The following is an 18,549-nucleotide window of genomic DNA, read 5'->3' as shown; positions in this document are numbered from 1 at the left end:
ACAAGAGCCCTGGGCAGCTGTGCCACTGCTCTGCCACCCTTAAGTAAAGAAATTCTTTCTCAGGTTGGGGTGAAACTTCTTGTGGTTTTATTTAAGGCCACTGCTCCTTGTCCTGTCGCTGGACACTGATGCAGAGTCTGGCACCATCCTACTGGCACCGGCCGCATTTATTTGATAAATAATTTAAATCAATTTGTGCTCCCATCAAGGTATTAAAAACGGGGTCTTAAATCGCTCCGTTTCTGCCTGAGCACGTCACCCTTCACCTCACACTCTCCTTACGGCGGCAGTGAGAGACCTGCCTGCAGCACTGCTTTGCCCTTCGGCGCCCTTCAGGAACAGGGAGTAGCGGGCTGCACTCGTGTAGCAGCCGTACCCCTTCCCCTTTTCATAAGGCGGAGAACATGAGATCGGCCGCAACACCGACTCCCCGGCCCACGGCCCGTTTCATGCGGGCTCAGCCGCCGAGGCCGCGGGCTCCCGGTTCAGCCCCGCCCGGCCCCGGGGCGGCGCTCCGTGACGGACAGGCCGAGCCCGGCGTGCCGGGATGACGGAGGCGGAAGCGGCTCGGGGAGGATGTAGCGGCGCTGGCAGCGGCTGTGGCGCCGCGATCTCCCCGCCCCTGCAGCCGGCCGGCCCCGCCATGGAGGTAACGCGGCGGGCTTGGGCAGAGGGGCCGCGGAGCCCCCGGGGTCAGCGCAGCCGGGGCGGGTGCGGAGGGGGCGGTGCGTGACCTTGGCATGGAGCACGGCGGAGCGGGGAGGTGCGGACCGGCCCCTCCCACGCCGCGCGTTCCTGTCCCTGCCTGCAGTGACGGGCGGTGAAGCCCGTGGGGCACTGGGCGCTCTTGGCCGGCGCCTCGCAGCCCCCGCGGGTGGCGCAGCTGTGAGGGAGGCCGGGGGTGGGAAGGGGGCCCTGCCTCTGCCGCTGTCCCTGCCCTGCGGAAATGGCAGCGCCGGTGCTGGCTGCGAGGGGCTCGTTCAGTGCCCCTCGTGCTTGGGAGGTGGGGACGTCGCCCTGTGGGCAGCGGCTGGGGAGAGCGGGCAGCGCTGACTGCAGGGCAGCGACACTCGGGTGACGGACACACGGCCAGGGCTTCGCGTGGTTACTGTGCGACAGCAGCCACGGGCGAACAAGGGTTCCTTCTCCACTGAGGTGACCTGATCGATGTGTTAACAGGACGTCCGCTGTGAAACACCTACCAACGCAAACAAATAAAAGCGCTGGGGCGTCTGTATCTAGTGTAGCTTTTATAAAAACCATGGCAAATCCAAAGGGAACATTGGGGAATTTTATGTTCACACATTAAATTAACTCTCCTAGTAGTGTCTGTGCTGCTCGTGTGCCACGTTCTAATAGAGGTTCAATGCCACTGTTGGTTGAAGCAATCACAAGTCAAAATGTGTTTTGATGTGACTTGGTACACTTAAGGTAGATGATGTCTAATGCTTGCACACTGCTCAGAAAATTGCTGTCCATGATGACCACTATGCCACAGTTCACAGAAAAGGCTGGTATATTGCATTTATGCATTAGTTAGGCTTTCTAAGAGGATGTTAAGCTATTGCAAAGGTAAGGGATAGATAGCAGTTAAAATACATAGATCTTGAAATGCGGCATGGAAACACCTTGGTGTAGGGGGTAAAGTAGGCTTGAAATAAAATCTAAAAAAAGAATGTGTCTGTGTCTGTCTGTGTGTGTGTGTGTGTAAACTGGAAGCATCCAGAATTCAGAATGGTGGACTAGAAACCATGCAGGATTGTATTGGGCTTAAAAGCATACTTAGTAGCTGCTGGCACACAGTTCAGATGCAACTAAAAGTTCAGGGTTTTTTGGTAGCTCATCTTCTATCACTGCGCCTGAGTGGGTCACAGCTGGTGAGAGAGAGACAGTGAATCTTGTTTCTTGAATCAGAAGGCTGATTTATTAAGATATTATATATAATACATTAAGACTATACTAATAAGAATATAGAGAGAGGTTTGCAAAGCAGCTAGGCTAGCTAAGAATAGATAGAAAGAATCTATAACAAAGTTGTGGCCAAGGACTCAGTCCCTAGCTTACACTTTGTGATTGGCCCTTAATTATAAACATGGGAACATGAACCAATCACCAATCAAAATAGGTGCCCCTGTTGCATTCCCCAGCAGCTGATAATAATTGTTTATGTTCTCTTCTGAGGCCTCAGCCTTCCAGAAGACACAGAAATCTGAAAGAAAGGATTTCTGTGAAAAAATGTCTGCGACAATCTTCATAATTTTTCTTCTAACTCAAGTGGGTGAAGCCCTCTACATGAGCTGTCTCTGGGTTGAGTTACCAGAACAGCAAAACTGGATGCATTGTTTTACACAGTGTGTGATTCTGCTTCTGTATTAGCTTAAAGGAGTAAAAGTATTGTGAGAAGAAAATCCATCTGACCTTGCTGTAGTATGGAGAGTGGTGAGCTGTCATTTTCTGAACAGTACATGCAGTTTGTTATAATTCATTATGCAGTCCAAGTGCTAAAGTATTAGGAGTGTAAATGTTGACAAAGTTACATCCTAAAAAAATCTGAAACTTCATAGCTTTTTTCCCTGATGCTGTACAGCACATTTTTTCCTTATAAGTTTCTTTTTACCATCTTGAAAAAAAACCCAAACATGTAGCATATGTGACATAGATTACTATAACTGCCTTTGTCCTTGGTCTGTACTTGAATTCATATTTCTAAAGGTGATGCTTTTTGTTATCTGTATCACCTCTTTTGTCCAAATTATTAGTGATTGTCCATTCTCACTCATAGTGCTCAGATCCAGTTTGGTTCTTCCTTAGTTTCTACCATAAGGGTTTTGATTTTTTGGCAGAATGAAGAAAGTAGCAGAATGAAAGTGAGGGTAGGTGTGTATACATACACACACACACACAAACATCTAGATATATAAAAATACAAATATTTATATATATATACCTCTTCACTCTTATACTCATGCACATATGGTATGAAGAAAAAAGTAGGGTAAAGGTGAAGGTTTGGAAATGCTATTCCTGATATTTTGGCAGTGTCTGTTCCCGTTTCCTTTGCAGCATTGTGGCTGCATACATTTCTGTGTGTTCCTGATTATGCATAAGCATATCCCACCTAAACCACTCTAAAGCAACAGTCTCCCAGATTAGATCTGTGAAAGTTTACAGTAGAAGGCATTTTGCATTTATTTCACAGATAGAGAGCCCAGAATTTGCAGAGCCTTTTCAGATATGTTTGTCATGCCAGCAATCCTAGTGAGGACTTGCATGTTTAAAAAAAAGGAAGAGAAGGGTTATAGTTTGTCCAAATGAGCCCTGACTTTGCTGAATCTTTTGGAATATATTTGATAGGTTAACAGTTGTAGAGATAAACTAGTGTGTTGAAGAAGGAAACAAAAAAATATTAGGAGCTTATGTGGTTCAAAAGTTCTCAAGGTTTGATTGAACTGCAACTCCTCTACAAGTTTTTTTGGGTGTTTTTTTTATTGTTGCTTGGGGGGGGTGGTATTTTGTTTGGTTTTTTTGTTTTGGTTGTGTTGTTGTTGTTCTTTCTTTTTTTTTTTTTTAATGGCTCTTTTAAGAACAAGATGCTGAGTCATGCTTTTGAAACTGCTTGTAAATAAAATTTATTTGCAGTACTGTATCAGCTCTAGATGTCCATTCAGTAATGGAATCATAAAATCATGGTTTGGACATTGGGAGCTTTCCATTCTGCTGTTCTAATAATGACAGTAGATCTTTGTCTGCTATGTTTCTGACTCATCCTACAAATACGTGTTGTTTTAAAAATTCTGGTTTGCTTTTTTTTCTTGTGCTTTCACTATATTCAGTTCCCCTCTGTTTGGAGACTTTCAGTTAGTTCTTTTGGTAGTTTTACACCAAAAAGTCTGTTACTGCAGATTGAACTTTATTTTGTTGTAGGTTCAAGATGCTGGGCAGGAGATGGTGGCATCTTCTGGCACACCAGGATCAGGCAAATCAAAGGTAATCAGTCCTCACAAACGTCATTTATTTGGATAGCAATAGTTGCAAGGGTTAGCATGCAAGCTGTGACTAATAGGAAGACAAAGATATTTTTAACATTTCTTCTAGACAGGAAAAATTAACTTATAAACATTAAGATAAAGTGTTTTGGAAACCATGAGGAAAAAAAGTCTCTTTTTTATATGTTCACTTCCTGTTATATTTGATAAATTATTAATAGCATCTACTTTTGGCAGCAGTCTTTTTCATAATGGACACAGACGTCTTTGCATACAGTGGAAGTAAATTTAAACAATGACAATGTTAGGTCAGCATGCTATTTTCAAAATATTGTTCAAATTGTATTACTAAATTGTAATCCGTCCTAACTGAGTTTTCCTAACCAGTGCTGCCCAATTGTGTGCTTCAGAATTGTTTCAGAAAAGTACAAAATGAGGAGTAGTTTCTGTTACTGTAATTGAAATAACAGAATTGGATAACAGCATCAGTAGCTTGGACTCTTATTCTTCTTTGAAATGTTACACTTCTTGCAAATGTATGTTAAGAGTTTCTTGTCCTGAAATTCAGCTTTTTGGAAGTCTGATGATAAAAGGCCTTGTTTCTGTTTCCCTCTGGGTTAGAGGAAACTGGTTTCTCTGATATATACTTTCTTTACAGCTGGACACATTGCCCAAGGAAGACCTCATCAAGTTTGCAAAAAAGCAAATGATGCTTATACAGAAAGTGAAGTCAAGATGTGCAGGTATCTTACTGGAGAGTGCAATTTCTGTCTTAATGCTTGGCACTACCTGACCTTTTCAAATATCACAGTGTGATTTTGATAGGTAGATTTAAATTCTAGGCAAAAATACAAGATTTTATTTTTCTTCAATTTTGCTTTTTATGGTGGGAGGATAAGGACCGAAGTAATTTGATTAAGAAAGAGAAAAGAAGCATTGCTTTTGTCAGGTATTAAATTAATTTTGGTCTGACAGTATGGCATGACAGTGTAGCTTGAGGAAAAGTTGAAGTGGGATTTGTCATTGTCTCTTCCCCGTATTGGTGCAGGTTGATTTTCAGGAAGCAAATGGGAGGAGGAATGTCTGGTATTTTTTTTTTTGTATAATTAGTAGAGCTTAGTTTGCTGTAGAGTACAATGACTTCTTTTAGATAGATTCCTACTTCATATTTGATCATTTTTTGCCTTAACAGGGAATTTTAAAATATACCAAACAAATTTTTATGCTTAACACCTAAAAGTACCTGTAAATCTGTGCTCTCATGTGCTGTCCTTGCCCACTCTGCAGTCTCTTTTCCTCCAGTGGCCCACTACTTGGGCTGGTGTCACTTCCCCTCGCTTGGAATGACAGTTATGCTGACTGCTGGTAGCTGCCCTCTGAAACAATAAGGATACAGAATGGGCTGTACCAGGCTTTTCCTCAGTGTGGTTATTCATAAGATCTTGTTCTTCTGCTTGCTGCCTATTTTTAGAGTAACAGTAGAAACTGAATATCTTTCCTCTGATTTAAATTGATTATGAAATAGAAGGTAAAATGGATGATCTTTGGAAGAATTTCTATCTGTTGTCCCTCTATCCAAGCCAGGAAGTTTTGCTTCCTCAGGAAACCATGCTCAGTGTCTCAGGACTGGAGACGTAGTACTGAATATTTGTTCTCTTTCTGTTAGTCCTGTCTATCACTGAGTAACAAACAAAGATTGGTGGAGTAAAAGACTTCTCTGATTTGAATAGAAGTGTTGTCAGGCACAGGATTTACTAAAATCTGCTACTGTGATGCAGCATCAATTCATACTGTAACGTTTCTTTACATTTTAAGAACTGGAGAAAGAAATTGAAGAACTCAGATCTAAAGCAGCTACTGCAGGAGGTGATGATATTATTCAGGTAGGAATATGTGATTGTTTTCTATTGTATTATGTAAAGTTAGCTGAAATAAATCCACAGAAATAATTCGGTAAAAAGTCAATAGCTTGAAAACCATTATTCAAATTGAATGTAATCAATCTGCAGGAGTCCAAGACACTTCCTAAAACCTTTTTTTCTCCCTTCTCCCCTCACATCCTTACTCCACTTGCCAGCAAACACTCTTGGTTCTGTGAGGAATAGTACAAAGTACACTTTCCAGACAGAGCTTACCACAGCACTACAGTACTTGAAGGGAGCTTATAAGATGTGGACTAACTTCAGAAGGGCCTGTTGCAATAGAACAAGGGATAATGGAGTTTTAAACAAAAAGAGGGTTGATTTAGATCAGATATAAGGAAGATTTTATTTTTTTACAGAGAGGGCAGTGAAACATTGGAAGAGGTTGCTCAGAGAGGTGGTAGATTCCCCACCCTTGGAAATATTCAAGATCAGGTTGAATGGGGTTCTGAGCCACCTGATGGAGTGGAAGATGTCCCTCACTGCAGGGGGAGTTAGACTAGATGGCCTTTAAAGGTCCCCACCCACCCAAACTATTCTGTCACTCTACAAATGTCCCCAGCAAGACTTTTCCTTGTTTGGCTGGTTAGACCAGCTTTTGTTTATTTTGGAGTGACCATTGCAGCAAGACTAGCCATTTAGAAAAGTTCTCAATCAATTATTTGATGAGATTAGAAACACATAATTCCAGTAGTATGTCACAAGAAATAATTATAGGATCTGGTTTTCTCAAGATAAGGGTCATAGCATACGAAAGCGAAAATTGGTAGTGAGGAGGAATTTCTCAATTAGAGAATTGTTTTGAATAATTTGGATGGAGGTCTCTTTTCTGCAGAAAGGGAACTTCACCACCATCACCTGGTAATCAAAAGTTAGCTGATCACAAGTACAATTTTTAAAAGAACCCAAAATCATTTTCTTTGTCTCCCTATTTCATATCAGTTTTATTTGGGCTGAAAGCAATTTTTAAATTGCCGACTGATGTGTTTATTTTACAATAATAATCTATATGTGATAATTATATTACAATAATAATCTATATGTCATAATCTATATGTGAGTTTCTACACTGTTTCCATCATTAAAAAACCCTGCTTTCAGTGTTCTTTTTCATTTAATATTAGGCTCTCACAGAAAGGCTGGATGTGGTGCTTCTGGAAAAAGCTGAAAGTCAGCAGCAGTGCATAGCTCTGAAAAAAGAAAATGTTCAAATAAAGCAAGAAGCAGAGGTACTGAAATGAGCCATAGAACATTACTGAAATATTTCAGAATTTTATTTATTTTCTACATTTCCTTGTTGTGTATCAAATTTTAATCTTTTTCTTCACTTACTTGTGTTCTGTATCTTTAAAAAGTCTTTAAAAATCTAAAGGCTGTATATATTAAAGGCTGTATATATTAAATCTAAAGGCTGTACATATTTTCTCTGTACCCCCTAGTTTATAGTAATAAATAAAAAAATCTTGTATCTGCTGTCTAGATCCACAGCTGCAAGAAGAATTCAGTCTGTGCATTAAAAGCCTACATAGGCTTCAGTCAGTCTGTCTTTCCATGGGAGCACGAGTTTACCTTTACAAGGTAAACCTTTAGATATTCATGTGAGGCTTACCTTTAGATATTCATAAGAAAGGGCCTGTCAGCCAAGGCACCTGTATTATATTGAGATTATATCAATAATCTCAATTAATGATAAAGTGAAGACTGAATTGCTTGCAATTGATGGATATTGTTATATTCCAGATACCTGGATTTGATGCTCTAAAATGAATCTGATCTTTAATGCATTATGAGAATAGTTGCTAAAGCTGAAGTGTGTCGTGACCATTTTGTGAAATTATGCTGGTAAATATGATCTAGGACTTAGTTTTCCTTTCTCATTTTGCAAATGTCCTCATGCTCTCTGTAGTGTCTTCTGAATTGAGTTGTCCTGATACAGTTAGATATTTAAAGCTATAACAGTTTTTAAAACTGTGGACTATTACATTTTCTAATTCATCATTGTAAACAGTTACTTGGAAATATTGTGTGCTAAATTACCAGTGTTTAATAATTTTCTTGTTTGTTTAGGCTGCAGTGGCTAAAACCGGAGAATTACAGAAGCAACTGGAACAATCAAGAATTGACTCTATAGAAGAAATAAAAGCTCTGAAGAGTGAATTAGCAAATGCAGAATGCAAGCACAATGAGGATTTAAAAAAGCTGAAGATGGAATTAGATGAACAAGTGAAGAAACAAATGGAGCTGGTGGAACAGGTTGAATGTTACAATGATAGTCAAAAAGAAGTTAAAAGATTACAAGATGATGTCCAAAGAATTAAATCTACTTATGAAGAGCAAATTTTGTGTCTGAACAAGCAGTTGGAAGCTGTGAATGAGGACAAAAACAAAGAAGTGACAAATCTGCAAGAAACTATTAAAAGCACCTCTCAGTGTTACCATAATGAAATAAAAAGTCTGAATGAAGAGCTTAAAAAATTAAAAACTGCTCATCAAGAAGAGGTGTCAGAACTAATGCATCAGATTGAAATATCATCTAAAGAAAATGAAGAAAAGCAAAATCAAATAAATCAGTTGCAGCATAATTTGGCAGAGAAAAATGCCAAGGATGAAATGCATGCTCAGACTGACCAGCGTGAATATGACTTGGAGCAGCTGAGAGAAGTGCTACATAAAAATTTAGAAAACAAGATAGATGTTGCAGATACACAAGAAGAACCTTGTGTAAAAGCAAAAATGGAGGAAAAAATTAGGTACCTGGAGCATAGTTTAGAAGAACTCCAGTCCCAACATAGTATATTAAAAGATGAGTTAACTTATATGAGCAATGTCAAGACAAAACTGGAAGAGGAAATCCATCGTATGAAGGATGAGTACTTTCATGAGCGGGAAGACTTGGATTTTAAGATAAATGAATTGCAGCTTACTAAAGAAGATTACTGCTGTGTAATTGAAAAACTAAAATTGGAGCTTCAAGCAGCAGGACAGCACTATGAAACTGCTGCAAAAGAGCACAAATTAGAGGTTCAGACTCTGAAAGATCAGCACCAGAGAGAAATTTCTGAACTAAATGAAACTTTATTATCTGGTTCTGAAAAAGAACAGATGGCATTAGTTTTTGAAATGCAGGAACTTAGAGAACAACTTGAGAAGGTAACTCAGGAGAAAGAAGAAGCAGTGTCCAATTACAACAGCCTGAGAGAAACAATGGAAACTCTACAGGCTGAGCTAGGTGAATCTGCTGGAAAGATCAGCCAGGAGTTGGAATCAATGAAACAACAGCAAGCTTCTGATGTCAGTCAACTGCAACAGAAACTCCGGGCTGCTTTCAATGAAAGGGATGTTCTTCTTGAAAATGTAAATCACCTCCAGGAAAAAGTAAAAAAATTTTCAGAAGAGACAGAAGAACTTAAATGTAAAATCGTTAGTCTTCAGGAGGACAATAGTGCAATGGCAAGCTCCGTTGACCAAAAAGAGATTACTGTAAGAAAACTGGAAGAGAAGATCACTGCTCTTACTGATCAAAACAGGGATATTTTAAATGATGTGAAATGCTTGAATGAAGAGAGAGAAACCCTTCAGGAAACATGCAAGCAAAAACAAGTTAAAATGCAGGAACTTCAGCAAGAAGTAGATTGTGCTAGCCAGGACAATAATGACCTGAAGCAAAAGGTAGAGGAATTAACAGAGAGACTGAATGAAGCTTTCATTTCTAAGGGTGAAAATGCTCAAATGCTAGAACAATTAGAAAAACAGATTGAATCTCTGGTGCATGAAAAAGAGCGGCTTTCATCTGAAGTGCACACTCTTCATGAGGAAAATAAGAAACTCATTCAGGAAAAAGGTGAATTAAGTGAAGAGCTGGGAAAGACTACATCTGAAAAAGATAGTTGTTCACTACTGAAAGAGCAGTCTGAAAACTTAGAAAAGAAACTACAAATGATGACTGCAGAAAAAGACCATATATCAACATTACTTGAAAATGAACAAGTGCACACATCCCTTGTAAGAACTCAGCTATACCACTTACTTGAGCAAGTGGGGTTCAGCATTTCAGATTCTAATGAAGAAAATGATTCTCTTAACTTGTTAAAAATTGCAAATGAATGCTTGTCAAAAATTAAAGAAGAGCAGTGCCTTGCTCATCAAAAGGAGGAGGACGTAATTAGTTTGCAGCGAGAAGTTGAGAGATTAGAGGAAGAAAATGCAGCTCAACATAGAGAACACAGATCCCTGATTCAGGATTTTGAAAAAGAAAAGAATCTTTTGAGAGAAGAACTGGAAGGAGTGTTGTCTGAAAAAGAAGCGCTTCAACGTGATATCCAGGAGTTGAGAAATGCCAGTGAAAAAACAAGGATTGAAAATCAAGATCTTTTAGCTAATACTGAAGAGATGAGTCAAAAACTTGCTCTTTATGAAAATCAAATACAAGAACAGCAAAAAGGATCTGAAAAACAAGACGACTTAAATTTCATTCTGGAACAGAAGGAAACTGAGCTTAGAAATGTGAAAGACGAACTGAGTTCTCTAAAGGTTATATTTTGTTATTGAAGTATAAAGACTAAACCTCTAAAGTCTTCAAAATTAAGGTTCAAAAAATACTTTCAATTCTCTCTTTTCTGTTTTTTTTTTCCTTTTTTTTCCCTTGGCCTGAAAGTGAGTCTCCCTTGTAGAAAGCACATATTTCTGAGTTTTCTAGCACCTCAGAATTCCCTTCTGCCCCCCAGAAAAAAAAAAAAAAAATGAAACAAAACCAATCATAATGCTTTTTTGACAAAAGTTGCTTGTACTTGAACCTTTATTCCTATCAATATCCCTTGAAACAATCAACTGAATAGATGGACTACCTAACCTCATAATCTTTCACCTCTAGCTTTCTGCGGTTCCATCGCAAACAAAACTTCTTCATCTGCATTAGCTTCAGGTCTTGGGAATTGCTGGTTTTGTAAAGCTGACAGTTGCAGAATGAGGGTGTCTCCCCTTTTTTATCCTTGGACAGGATAAAAAAGGGGAGACACCCTCATTCTGCAACTGGATGGAAAGCAGCTCTTAAAAGATTGGAATGTTCTGCTTTTAGCATAACTGTACTTTCATCAAGCTGATACAAAGCTGCTCATAAAGGCTTTCCTGGTCCATGTTCTTCCATGTAAGAACATGGACAGTTTGAGATGTAACTGAAACTTCTGGTGGCTTGTTAGGGACAAAACAGGTACTACAAAGAAATGTTTGTAATACTTCTTATATCTTTGTTTATAATACAGAATTTAATGGAAACAATGACTGAGAAAACTGATGAGCAATCTTCAGTAGCAGAGCTTCAAGAGAAAATTGGTATCTTTCTCACTTTTTTTCTTTTATATAAATGATCTGGCTTCTTTGGATTGTTACCTTTTCTTTCTTTGCATGATTGTCCTGTATTTCCACAAGTGGAGGAAGATGGGGAAGTGGATATTAATGCATCTTCCTACAGTATTCCTTCCATTGGGAATTTAAAATGTTAGCATTTTTTAGTTGGATATGATTTGATATTTTAAGGCTTTTTCTTTTTCTGTACATCTGTCTATAAACAGTGTAGTGGATTTAATCTTTATTTTTTAATGTGGGAAATTTATCAGTAAGAATCCCCAAGGCTACCAGAAGGAAAGGGAAGCAACAGTGCCAAATCTACTGTTGTTTTATTGCAGTTATCCCAACACAAGAGCAGGAAAATGCTTCTGAGTTGTTAAATTTATGTAGAAGTAGACAGGAATATCACTCCTAACTGTGATGGAAGCTTCTGAAACAGGGAAAGATTGTCCAGGGAAAGATTGCCCCTAAGTTCTCTGTATGTCTGGATGTTTTAGCTTCAAATGTTTGACTGAATGAAACACTTCAACACCACCCCATGCTTTATATTTTGTTTGGTTTTAAAGTCATGCTGATGTTTGTGTTCTAATTGAATTTCATTTAATTTCATTTCTTGGGAAGAAATGGAAGGGTGTAATTTTTAACTTTCTTATGTATTTCTTTTAGGGATGCTTGAAAAAGAATCTGCTGAAAAAGGAGAGAAGCTAAATAAAATTAAAGTGGTTGCTGTGAAAGCCAAGAAAGAATTAGATGCCAGCCGAAAAGAGGTACCCTGACTAATTCCTAATATGAAGAAGATTTTGCATGGAGGGCTTTGTTTTAATGGCACACACTTCTTTTTAATAAGGTGCAGACTCTGAAGGAAGAGTTGGAATTCGTTCGATCAGAAAAAGATCAATTGTCTGCTTCAATGAAAGATGTAATTCAAGGAGCTGAAAGCTATAAGGTAAGAATAGTGCTGCATTCACAAAAGACAGTAATCTGTCAGAAAATACTTTGGGTTTGAAGCCTAGCCTGGATATACATTGCTATTTACTTGCACAATTATGTTTCGCAAAAGAAATTGTGCAGTTAAATACCAGAATCAAGAAGTGTAAGGTTCTCTTAAGGGAACCATGCAGCTGTTGTCAGAACAAAATGAGACACTTCCTTTCTACTGGAATGCTATTTTTAACTCTTTTGACTCTGGCATCGTGCATACCAAGCAATGTGTTGCTAGGCAAAACATACATCCCTGTGAATTCTGAGAAGTAAAAAAATTGAAGATCAGTTTGAAAATCCTTAAATGATAAAGACAAACTTGTAATTTCCTGGGAGCAAGTCTTCTTGGAGCACATATCTAGGCACATGAAGCAGAAGCAGATGATGAGTCAGCATTGCTTCTCCAGGAGAAAGCTGTTGCCTGTAAGACTTAGGAGGAGAAGCTGAGGGAACTGGGGTTAGGTAGTCTGGGGAACAGCAGGCTCAGGGGAGGCTTATCACTCTCTCAAATACCTGAAAGGAGGGTGTAGTCAGCGGGGGATCAGTCTTTTCTCTCAAGCAACAAGATAGGACAGAGGGAAATGTCCTTAAGTTCTACCACAGGAAGTTTAGATGGATATTAGGAACAGTTTCTTTACAAGAAGAATTAGAGCATTAGAACAGAGATGCAATGGAATCACCCTCCCTGATGATATTTAAAGTACGATAAGTAAACACAGCAAGCACTTTATATACAAGTAGATGAGGTAAACACAGCACTTAAGGACATATGTTAGTGGTGGATTTGGCAGTGCTGGGTTTACAGTTGGATTCAATGATCTTAAAGGTCATCTTCCATCTAAATTATTCTGTGACATCATTGAGAGTATTACATCGACTCTTGTTCCTCCTTCTGCCCCCAAATACAAGAAAGACATTGATAACTTGAAGTGATTTCAGTGGAAGGATGACAGGTTGGTCAAGGGACTGGAATAAGTGATGAGAAGCTGCTCAGCCTGCAGAAAACTTTGAGGGAGCCTGATAGGAGTCTTCCAGTACCTACAAAGACGTTATGAAGGGAGGAGAGTCAGGTTATTAATGGTGGTGCAAGATAAGACAGTAGTCCTCAATTGAAAGGAGAGATTCCAACTGTTTAAATGAATAAACATTTTCATGCTATGAGAATGGTTAAGCTTTGGAATCGATTGCTTAGTGGAGTAGCCATCTCCAATCTTGGAGGCAGGTCCTTGGAAAGACATGATTTGACAAAGCTCTGAGCATCCTGGTCTCATCTCACTGCTGACCTTTCTTTAAGTAGGAGGGTGACACCTGCTGAGCTGTCTTCCAACCTGAATTATTCTAGAAAATCATGAACTCAAAGGATTTTCTCCCAGAGCCTGCAATGGAATGATAGCTTTAATTTCATTCTGATATTGCTAATGTTGCAGTAAGACAACTCATGTAATGTAATACTAGGTAAACACACCTCAGAGGTATAGAATGTGCTTATGCAATACATCTTGTGAAAAATTATGCCCTTGTGTTTGTATGTGTTAAGAATCTTTTGATGGAGTACGACAAGCAAGGAGAACAGCTGGATTCTGAAAAAGACAGAGCAAATAATCTGGAACGTCAGATAGAGGACCTCACAAGACAGCTACAGGTGTCATCTGAGCAGGTCAGTTCTGTATGTGGGTCTGATCAGTTGATAAGTACCATAAAAATTAATTCTGCCTATTGGGTGCAAGTCCTAATCATGTGATTGTAACTCTAGTTTCATAACCTACATGTGTTTTAAATAGTCACTTGAAATTCAGAGTGGTTTGTTCCTTTTCAACATCCGATACCTTACCTGGGCCATGACATAGATAACTATATCTAGAATGTCTGACTTCGTCAATAGAAAGAGTTGAATTTATCCCAGGTCAACTCACAGAAAAGAGCAGATCATCTCTGGCTTGATTTTGGACCTACAGCTCTGCTGCAAGTATCAAACTTGCAGTGTTTCTCCTGACTGCACACCTACACTTCTCATAAAGTGCAGTAACCTTTAACCGAGACATTTTTTCTTCTATTTCTTCAACAAAATTTGGCTTTTGTTTTTTTATTTTTTTATTTACTCAACAAAACATTTAAATATACTAAATTTGTTGTGAATTTTGCATTTTTCACAAGGATTAGACTTTAAGATGCATTGGAGAGTACTATAGTGGCATTCAGAAGAGTCTAAAATAGTAATTAAGGGGCTGTGAGACACATTTTTCCAGAGCTAACTGCAATGGGTTTGGTATTTAGGATTTAAACTCCCAGGCCCCATACACCAGAGATCCACCTAGGCCACTGTTTCCTTATAAACACAAGCCAGTAGTAAAAAGCAGTAGTAGATTTCTTCCTAGTAAATAGGAAGAAATAAGAAATAATAGTATATATTCTGCTGATTATGTAGGCTTTGCATTTTTCAAGTTTGTTGTAAACAATTTGTAAATAAAACACTGTTTAGGTAGTTGACATCTTTCACTTTTACCTCATTCTTAAGAGGCAAAATAAAGAATAGGATACATCATTGAAAATGTCAAAATTAAATCTGTTAAAGGCATTGCAAAAGTATGCCTGATGCAGTAGAGTTCTCACTCTGTTCTGGTGGAAGACTTAGTGGTTCAGTCAAAGTTTGCAGTTCAGCCTCTTTTAGGAGTTAATAGTATGATAATTTGTTTATAAATACAGCAGCTCTATTTGAAGTGTGTATTTGAAATACTGTATTGTTGCAAGGAGGAGGTGATAATGCAGAAAGCATAAGTTTTTGAGTATTTTTTTCAGATTTATTTTGATTCTTGCCATTTTATAGAAAGCTGGGCAAATTAACTGAACAAAATAACCAAAATGTGCTAATGGCTTTAATTTCACCTGTTTATTAATGTGGTTTAAAAGAATTAAGCTCGACAAGACTCATCTCTAGGAGTGGTGTTTGTAAGGGATTTGGATAGAAATCAGTGTTGGGTATTTTTTTTAAATACAGAAAACATTTTATCTGTCAACATTGCACATAAATTCAGCTTATGTTTTTACCATTCTACTGTGCTAATTTCAGCATGATCAGTTACGCTCTGCTAATGAAGACCTCCTGGCTCGTGTTGAAACAGTGCAAAGTAATGCTAAGCTGCTGGAAACTCAGATACTGGAGATACAAAGAGCCAAAGCAAAGGCTGACAAAGAGCTAGAGGCTGAAAAACTTCTAAGAGAGCAGAAAACAAAGGTAGTACTTCATAGAGATGGTAAATGGGCTGAAGCAATACTTTCAGTGGATGTGATTTCTGTTAGACCTTTGTAAACTGTGTTTGCATAGACCCGGTTCTGCATTTTCCCTCTGTGTTACTTGACTTTTTTGAAAGCTTGATCTGTTCATTGAAAGAACTTTGCAAGGCTGTCAGTTCAGGTTAGGTGTAGTTGTACAGAATGTGAAAACCACTTCATAGTCTTGTTGGTTTTTCTCTGGTTCACAGTGATTTCCTAAGAAAGGGATCAGCTATCTCTGTACAACACAAGTGTGTGTGTGTGTGTGTGTGTGTGTGTGTGTGTGTGTGTGTGTGTGTGTGTGTGTGTGTCTAAGTATAGAAAGATGTTGGCATCTGTTTTGAAATTGGACTGCATAATTGACAACTACTTAAATTTCAGGAACATAGTGGTGCTCTCCGAGAAATGGAGGAGCTTCAGATGCAACTTCAGAAGGAAAAGAAACATCTGCAGAAAACTATGCAAGAACTAGAGCTGGCCAGAAAGGTAGAGTTGCTATCCATGTTAGTGCTTGATGGGCTACCCAAGATTTTGGCCCATCTGGCTGTGTTGAATGCCTCCCTTTCTGTTCTGAGGTTTTTAAAGCTGGAGGTTTGCAAAAGAGAGAATGTAAGGGCTTTTGCCCCTGGTTGTGTGCTTGAAGAGCTGAAATGTACTTTTGGAATTGGTTTTGGTTTTATTTTTTGTTTGTTTAGCTTGGGTTATGTGGCCTTTAATGAGTAGAAATAAGAATAGAATTCAGATGTCTGGAGTCCATGTATAGTGCACTGTTAAGAAATTGCCTTGGTTGTAAGGACTGAAGATGACAAAAACTAATACATACAAAATACCTACTGATAGAACTAGCCACAGGTTTCAAAGCTTTTGATTCTTGTTTGAAAACAGATTATTTACTGAGGATGTGGAAACCCAGTGGATGGATGATGTTTGTGGATATGGGTAAAGACAAAATCTTTGTCTGATGGGCAATATAGTTTTTTACAAAATTACAAAAGTCTTAGCAGGCAAGGGAAATTCTAAGCTCTAACTTCATTTTGTGTACCTTGCAGGATGCTCAGAAGAGTACACTGATGGATATGGAAATAGCTGATTATGAAAGGCTAGTTAAAGAACTTAATCAGAAGATTACTGATAAAGACAACAGAATAGAAGATCTTGAGCAAGAAACAGGGATTCAGAAACAGAAACAAGAGACCCTACAGGAAGAAATAAGTGAGTAAACTATAAACAGAAGAGTCACTATGGTATAGTTAACAGTGGTAAAAGATACAATTAAGAAACAACTTCTCAAGTCAGCAAGTGAGCTTTGCAGGGAATACTAAAACAGTTGCATTAGGAAAGCAGTTTTGTCTTAGATGAACCTTTACTAGGTTATCAATCACTTAATCCAGTGTTCAGCACTTAAAAGCCAATTTACCTTCTTGTCATACTGTGTTTATTACCTGATAAAGTTATGAAGAAGTTCTAAATATTGATGACTGACAAGGGTTTCATTCAGATATACCACACTCATAAAACTTTACTGATTACCGTGTGAAAATTCCATTTCTTCCTATGCTCAAATGTAAAAACATTTCACTTATTATAAGGTCTTTGTGATAACTTAGGAAAAGTTTACTAAAGTTAGTGTAAATTACTTGTTCACAGCTCTTAAGGAATCTGTTAGAATTTTTAAAAATATTTTCCAGCATTTTTAAGGAAATATAACAGGGGAAGTTTCCTTTGCATATAATTGTTTTTCTCTGCCTTAGAGTCACTTCAGTCAACTATGCAACAGGATGAGGAAAGAAATGCCAAGATAAAACAACTCCTGGTGAAAACCAAAAAAGAGCTGGCTGATTCAAAACAAGCTGTAAGTCCATATGCTAATGACTGTATTCTATTTTTAAACTAGATTTTAAAAAACAGCTGGTAGCTGAATTTTTAGGTTACTGAGGTTTGGAGGGGTTTTTTTAATCTCCAGGTAATTTTATCTTGCAGGAAAATGACCACCTAATGTTGCAGGCATCATTGAAAGGGGAACTGGAAGCCAGCCAACAGCAAGTGGAAGCTTATAAGGCAAGAAACTTCACTTTTTGTTAGTATGAGTCTTCTCATTTAAGTAGTGAGAGTGTGATTTGTACTGGGCACATGGAATATAAGCTGAAGAATAAAGAGGTGCTGGTTTTACTTTTAGGTTACTGGTTCTTTTTCATAAATGAGTTTTGTCTGTTTGCTGCTTTCCCCAAATATTTTTTCCTATGAATTTCATTAAGATCTACCCTCTCTTTTTCCTCTTTCCCCTTCCACCAAAGGAGAGGACTGTGGAGTTTGAAGCTTGTAACTGGAATATATTTTTTAATGTTTCTTTAAAAATGGAAGTTTCTCAGTTTAAGAACAGAAGAGCACAACATTGTCAGCAAAAATCTTAAGTGTTGTCCATCTGTATATGGAATAGAAATGGATTAGAATGTAATGAAAGAAGCAGACAAGGGGGAGAGGTTGGCTTTCTTAAATGCTTCCACCCCAGCATTGTAATTATGTCTTCAATTCTCTCTTTAAACAGCATCACTTTTTAAAAATTATTATGTGGTAACCCATGTCTATTTTTTTATTCTATTTTTATTGGATTTTAATTTTGTATTCACCACTTCTGTGCAGGAATTACTGTAGTAGAGTCCTAGGTTTTCAGTGGCGTGTTGCCTTGGAGAAGTAAGAAAAGTTTTTGTGATAGTGAAGTTTTCTACTGACTTTTTCAGATTCAAGTGGCTGTACTGACATCAGAGAAGCACAAAGTTCAGGAGCAGCTGAGAACATCCTCGGAGCAGCACCAGCGTACAATGAGTGCTTGCCAGCAAAAAATTGCAACCCTGCAAGAGGAGTGCAGAGCAGCCCAGGTATTCCAGTGGAAGAAGTAAACTTAGAGGCTTAAGAAGGGAGATTACCTGCACTCTTTGCTTCTTCAAAAATATTTTGCAGATTTTTCACTCCTCTCTTTTTGTCTGTCAGGAATTGTGAATTACCCCAGTATTGAGTGGTGGTGTAAAGGACAGGCCAGACTGTCCTGG

General features: G+C 38.5%; 1 protein-coding gene across 1 annotated transcript in view; it reads left to right on the top strand.

Annotated features, from left to right (window-relative positions):
• Positions 1-547: 547 nt before the first annotated feature.
• The window catches only part of GCC2 (GRIP and coiled-coil domain containing 2), a 31,673-nt gene continuing 13,671 nt past the window's right edge, over positions 548-18,549 (top strand). Inside the window, exons 1-16 of the mRNA XM_058045140.1 lie at positions 548-649; positions 3,925-3,987; positions 4,645-4,729; positions 5,802-5,869; positions 7,033-7,137; positions 7,976-10,438; positions 11,167-11,236; positions 11,918-12,018; positions 12,099-12,197; positions 13,770-13,889; positions 15,300-15,464; positions 15,884-15,988; positions 16,552-16,714; positions 17,254-17,354; positions 17,483-17,560; positions 18,241-18,378. Coding sequence (XP_057901123.1) covers positions 548-649; positions 3,925-3,987; positions 4,645-4,729; positions 5,802-5,869; positions 7,033-7,137; positions 7,976-10,438; positions 11,167-11,236; positions 11,918-12,018; positions 12,099-12,197; positions 13,770-13,889; positions 15,300-15,464; positions 15,884-15,988; positions 16,552-16,714; positions 17,254-17,354; positions 17,483-17,560; positions 18,241-18,378 — 4,026 coding nt within the window. The remainder of the gene's footprint in view (positions 650-3,924; positions 3,988-4,644; positions 4,730-5,801; positions 5,870-7,032; positions 7,138-7,975; positions 10,439-11,166; positions 11,237-11,917; positions 12,019-12,098; positions 12,198-13,769; positions 13,890-15,299; positions 15,465-15,883; positions 15,989-16,551; positions 16,715-17,253; positions 17,355-17,482; positions 17,561-18,240; positions 18,379-18,549) is intronic.

This window comes from Melospiza georgiana, chromosome 2, assembly GCF_028018845.1.
Source record: "Melospiza georgiana isolate bMelGeo1 chromosome 2, bMelGeo1.pri, whole genome shotgun sequence".
NCBI classification, from domain to species: Eukaryota; Metazoa; Chordata; class Aves; order Passeriformes; family Passerellidae; genus Melospiza; species Melospiza georgiana.
This window is presented reverse-complemented; position numbering and strand designations above follow the sequence as displayed.